Genomic DNA, 5,926 nt, shown 5'->3' with positions numbered 1-5,926 from the left:
GATTTAAGGGGCGAGTGAACCTGAGGCTGCTCTTTCGCCATTGGTGGGACCACTTGCAGGGCAGCTGGTTGAGCCAGTTGGGACTCATCAGGGGACCAAGATGTGTTTCTCTGCCCTGCCTTCAGCAAGCTGCATGACCTTGGGATGGCAGCCTCTTTCGGCGGTCAGGCAGGCTCTGCCGCGTGAACGCAGTCTCCAGGGGGAGAGCAGGTGCTGTTGGCTCTGGGCGAGGATAACGAGCCCTCCTCACGCACCTCGCCCCCTTGGAGTTACCATCTGCTCTGCAGATGCGCCTCCCAGGCCTCTGGGGCTGCCCCGTCTCCCTCCCGGGTTCCAGAGCCCGCTCCTCGGCTCAGAAGCCTCAATCTCTCCCCAGGGCTCGTGGATGTTGCTGGAAGGGAGGTCCCCGAGGGCAGAGGGCTGCAGGCCCGGGACGTCCCCGGTGGAGGCAGCGGACGCCAAGAGCCGGGCATCCCGGGCGAGCCCGGCGTAATAAGGCGCTCCCCTCTCCTCAGGGAGGCGGGGCTGCCCCTCCTCTCGCCCCCATCAGCCGCCACCCCGAGGCCCCGCGGGAGCCGGAGTCGAAAGCCCTGGCGGGGAACAGGGCCTTCCAGGGCGAACCGAGTGGGGGAGGGAGAGTGTGAGGCCCAAGGGGCCGGGCCCTGAGAATCTAAAGTGGGGCGCAAGCGTGGTGGGGGCAAGGGGCCCCCCGGTTGGCGCTGTCGGGGAACACCGTGTCCGAAGGTTGCCGGGTGCCCTCCGACCTCTGCCCCAGCATCTGGCCTCCAGGGAGACCAGCATCCCTCTGTCCTTCCCCGTGTGTGCGTCGAGGGTCCCCCTTGCCGCTCCCGGAACCCCCACTCCCCCCAGCTCCCCGCGGGAGGCAGAGCCGGTGGCAGGTCCCGCCCGGAGCCGCCGCGCACCGGCTCGGGACCGGGTAAACACCCCGCGGGAGGGGGCGCGGGAGGAGGAGGCGCCCGGAGGCCGCCGGGCCAGGGCGGGGCTCGCCGGGGGCCCCTCCGCGCGGGCGGGCCGCGGGTGCTGGGGGCGGGGGCAGGAAGCGAGCCGCGGCCCGGGCCGGCCTGCGCGGCCCCGTGACGTCGCTCGGCTTCCAGGGATCTCTCCCCGCGGCCCGGGTCCCCTCCTCCCCGCCCTCCCCCCGGGCCTCGCCTCCGCGCCGCGGCCGGCATTTCTCGCTCGCAGCTCGCTCGCGGGCTGGCTCTCGGTCCCAGCCTCCTTCTCCTCCCTCTTACTCGCCTCCTCCCCTCTCCGACCCTCTTTCTCTCCCTGCCGTTCCTTTCCCTTCTCGTCTCTCCCCTCTGCCTCTCCGATCCTGATCTAGTCGTTCCCTCCGCCCTTTCTTCTCCTCCCTCTTTCCTTCCTCTCTTTCAGTCGATCCCCCTGTCTCTCATTCTCTCTCTGTCTCTGCTTGTCTCCCCGTCTCCCTCTCGGTTTCTCTCTTCCCCCTTCCTCCCTCCCTCCGGGCATCCTCTCCCCCCCCACCCCTTCCCTTCCTCCTCCCTCGCTCCCCTCCCCCTCCGCCCCTCGCAGCCCCGCGGCTCGCTGCTCCCCAGTCAGCCTCCCCGAACCAGCGCCGCCGCCGCCCGCACTCGCCGCAGGACCGGCCCGCCCGGCTCCCCGGGGTGCGCCTCCTCGGCCCCGCGCCCTCGGGGCTCGCTGGCACAGCCTCCTCCTCCGGCTCACGGCCCCGCCCGGCCCGGCCCCAGCCCAGCGCCCGAGCGCGCCGAGGATGTGAGTCCTGCTCGCCTCTGCGGGAGCAGCAGCCACTCGCGCGCCGAGCCGGAGCGCAGCGCAGCGCAGCCGCGGGCGCTTGCGGGGTCGCTCGGGCCGGCTGCGCGCTCCTGCCCCAGCGGCGCCCCCCGGCCTCTCGCCGGCGCCACCGCCGCCGCAGCCCGCGGGCCGTCCCCGGCCGGCCGTCCCCGGCCCCAGCGCCGCTGACCCTGTCCGCCGCGGGCGGGGACGCGGGCGGAGGAGGTGCCGCCGCGGAGCCCCCGGACGCGACCATGTCGGAGGTGCTGCCCTACGGCGACGAGAAGCTGAGCGCCTACGGCGACGGCGGCGACGTGGGCCAGATCTTCTCCTGCCGCCTGCAGGACACCAACAACTTCTTCGGCGCCGGGCAGAACAAGCGGCCGCCCAAGCTGGGCCAGATCGGCCGGAGCAAGCGGGGTGAGTTCGCGGCCCCCTCCTCCGACACCCGTTTCTCGGGCACCCAGGCCTGGCGGAGGTTTGCTGGGGTCTCCCGCACCGGGGAGCCCTTTCCGACCCACTGACATCCCATCGCGCAGAATTGGGGCGGGGGGGATCCCGCACTGCGGGTCCAGCTCCGGCTGGCCTCGGGAACCCCTCCCCCTAAGCTAGAACCTCGTTGGGGTCACCCAGGGGGCGTGGCGGCATCTCTCTGCAGCAGAGGCTGAGAGGATTATACCCGGGTGCCCACCCGTGCCAAAGTTTTCTTTTTGATTTCTACCCCCCGCCCCTTTTGCGCCCCTTTTGCGCAGTGTAGTTGCAGCTGCACTCGATCTACAACCCGGGTCCGGGGGGGGGGGGAGTCCCAGGGCTCCCCAGGGGACAGCGTGGGGAACTGCGGGGGGAGGACCGGTTCCTGCGGTGAAGGCGAGGGGCTTTCGGATCGAAAGGGCTTTTCATTGTTACTTGGCAGGGGGAGGGGGTTTGCCGAGCCTGGGCGCTTGGCGCGGGAGCTGGAAAAGCCCCGGAGAGCCTGGGACGCGGAGAGGCTCCAAGTGGAGCTCCGGAGGCGCGGGGACAATGAGGCTGCCGGGAGAGACTGAGACGCAGAGACAGGGAGGGAGGCAGAGGGGGAGGCCGAGATGGGCAGAGACGGAGACAGAGCTCAGGAGAGAGAGCCAGAGCCGGGGAGACAGCGAGCCGGGGACGCAAGTCTGGGGAGGACAGAGAAGCAGCTGAAACAATGAGGGCGACCGACACCCCGGACACAGAGAGAGGCCAGAGACCTCGACAGGTGACCGTCGCTCCGGGAGAGTGATGAAGAGACCGAGGAAGGCGAGGCTGGGTAGAGATGGTGAGAGAGGCAGAGGACACTAAGAGAGGCAGATGCGGAGAGGCGGGCGAGCCCCGGGCGGGCAGCGAAGGGAGGCTCCGACCTCTGCAGCGGCGAGTGCGGAGAGGCCAAGTCCGCCCGCGGGCAGCGCCGAGGGGGGCTCCCGGCCCTAGCGAGGCCAGAACCCACGACGGGCTGCGCCCTGTGCGACTAGCCGCGCCCTGTGCGACTGGCCCCTCGCTCCGCGCACCTCCGCACCCCGCCTTGGCTACCCGCACGGCGCTCGGGGCACCCAGTGGGGTCCCAGACCCGGAGATGGTGACTCCTTCTCCCCTTCCTCTCCCGCCCCGGAGCCTCCTTTCTAAATAAATGCGCCCTCGGGGGGGGGTGGGGTGGGGTGGGGGTGGGGTGAAGACCAGGCTGATGCGCTCCCAGGCTGCCGCCAGGGCTCAAGGATTTGAGCCCTCTTTGCTTCCTTTTCTCAGAACCGTGCTGGGACGCAGCCTGGGGGTGGGGGAGTGGTTCAGAGGAAAGCAGCGGAGGGACCCCTGGCTGAGCTGAAGAGGATGGGGCTGTGTCAGCGCGCGTGGAGACCCCTCTCCCTCTCCTTCCCTCAATTTCCACCCCCACCCCCCGCCCGGGGTGTAAAGCGAAACGTCAGAGACCCCTGGCTAGGCCCAAGAGCGCTCACCTCTCCTTTTCTCCCCTTTTTTTACAGTTGTTATTGAAGATGATAGGATTGATGACGTGCTGAAAAATATGACAGACAAGGCACCTCCTGGTGTCTAACTCCCCCAAAGACAATGAGTTAAGGGAGAGAATAAGAATGAGAACGGCGATAACAGTTATTGGCAAAAAGAGCGTGAAAAGAGAAAGCACTTTGAAATTTATTACTAGCTTGCTACCCACGATGAAATCAACAACCTGTATCTCGTGTCAGGCCGGGAGACAGATGAGGCGTGAGAAGGAGAAGGCTCTGGGCTCCTTTGCAAAAATAAAAATTTAAAAAAATTTTTAAAAAATTAAAAATCACTATATACACACATGTAAAGAAATAAAGAGAAGTCTCAGTTGCAGCTATTTGTCAAAATTAATATCCATTTCTTTTTATATACAGTGAATATTGCGCAATTATAGATCTGGATTTTGAACCACTTAAATAATGAAGCAGCAACACCGGGTGTTTTGAGGTGTTGGCATTCTTTGCTGATTTGGCTGTTCCTAATGTTTACATTATTTAATCTTGCAAAAATGATTCTGTGCACTTGGATGTGAAATGCTGTCCAGTTTTATTTTTTTATGTTGTTATCCTTGGATGTACAAAAAAATCAGAAAATGATCTCTATAGATACTCCATTCTATTTTGGTCATCTTTTGAAGTTATCAAGAATGTGTTTAAAACAAGAAGAGAACTTTTCTAAGGAATCATACATAGAAAGAATCCTTGCTTTATTTTAAAATGAATTGTAAAGCTTGTGTTTCTTTGTTGCTGCAAGCTATTTGCCCAAGTTAATGCAAATGAACACATTTTATATGTCAGGAAAAAAAAAAAAGAAAAAAAAATGCTTGAGCTTTTTCTAACCTCTCCCTGCAGTCTATTGTGTGAGCAGCCTGTTTTTTTCTCTAATATTGTGTCAGTTTATTCTCTTTAATGGACTGTAAAAAAAATGTAATCACAAGAGTGCCAAATATCTTGAAATGCCAAAAGGCATTTTGGTTTCTTTTCTTTTCCCTGTGCTCTGAGTCCACGTAAAGGAATGCTTGGAGTGTCTTTTTCTGTTATTTATAGGGGTTCTCTTAAGGCACACCAGCTGCCTGTTTTGCATGGTATTTGCAAAAATGCCTCTTGCGTGAGGAAATCTTTTACCATTTTTTTGTTTGCAACTTTGGACCTCAAGAGGTTTTTTCCTTTCCCTACCCTGTTCCCTCTTTTCTTAATTCGATATTCTGTATGTTGCACCTTTAACCAGCACACAGGGCTATTTCTCCAGTGTACAATAAAAGAACAGTTCCTGTGTCTCACTCTTCTCTTTTCTGGGCTTTAGTTGCGGGGGGCGGGGTACGGACTTGCTTTTTGTCTGCTGGTTGCAAACAGGAAGGAGGGAGCGGTAGCTTTGGTCTGTGAGGCAAAAAGGTGGTGTGGAGGCCATCGTGAGTTGGGCTCAGATGATAGGAAAGACAAGCTGGATTGGCAAGACCATCCCCGAAGGGCAAGTGCATCCAATTTGGATTTGTGTTTGGCCCTCCCTGCTTCCCTGAAGTTTCTGCCATCCCTGGTGGGGTGCAGAGAGAAGGAGGGCCAGTGTGTTGGCTGGCAGGGAGTCAGTCTTGCGAAGCTCAAAGTTTGGAGGCTGGCAGACTTGGATTCAAATTCCAGCTCCTTCACTTCCTAGCTCTATGGATTTGAGCAAGTCCCTTCACTTCTTTAGGCCTCAGTTTCCAAATCTGTGAAGTGGGCACAATGCAGCTCCCACCTGGAAGGTTGTTAGGAAGATTCTCACAGCCCCCGGCACACAATAGCACTCAGCATCGGACACCCAGATAATCCTTCATCATGGGCCACCCTTCTTCAAAGGCAGGGCTGAGGAGGAACTGTGCTCTTTGCTCTGCAGCTTTGCCCCTGAGTTCACAGGTCCTTCCTGGAGGGATGAGCCTGGTCCTCTGGGGCCTGCAGCCCGATTCATCTCAGGCTTCCCCAACTCAGCAGCCCTCCTCCAATCACAGCTCCAAAAGGCTCATTATGAAAAAAAATTCTCAGCCCCTTGTTGGACTCAGGACAGTCAGTGGTGGTGGAGCAGGCCCCTGAGGGAGGAGAGCTTGGGAGAAGGATTTTGGCTGAAGACAGGCTGGGAGAGTTTTTTTTTTTTCTCCTGGGCTGTTCGG

General features: G+C 60.2%; 1 protein-coding gene across 1 annotated transcript; it reads left to right on the top strand.

Moving 5' to 3' along the window:
• The first annotated feature begins 1,342 nt into the window (after positions 1-1,342).
• On the top strand, positions 1,343-5,065 carry CAMK2N1 (calcium/calmodulin dependent protein kinase II inhibitor 1). Its single transcript, XM_057745583.1, has 2 exons — positions 1,343-2,190; positions 3,762-5,065. The coding sequence occupies exons 1-2, from the start codon at positions 2,025-2,027 to the stop codon at positions 3,830-3,832; spliced, it is 237 nt and encodes a 78-aa protein (XP_057601566.1). The 5' UTR covers positions 1,343-2,024; the 3' UTR covers positions 3,833-5,065.
• Positions 5,066-5,926: the final 861 nt, after the last annotated feature.

The sequence above is a fragment of the Hippopotamus amphibius genome, chromosome 1 (genome assembly GCF_030028045.1).
Source record: "Hippopotamus amphibius kiboko isolate mHipAmp2 chromosome 1, mHipAmp2.hap2, whole genome shotgun sequence".
NCBI lineage: Eukaryota > Metazoa > Chordata > Mammalia > Artiodactyla > Hippopotamidae > Hippopotamus > Hippopotamus amphibius.
The sequence above is the reverse complement of the archived record's forward strand: the minus strand, read 5'-3'. Positions and strand labels throughout refer to the sequence as shown.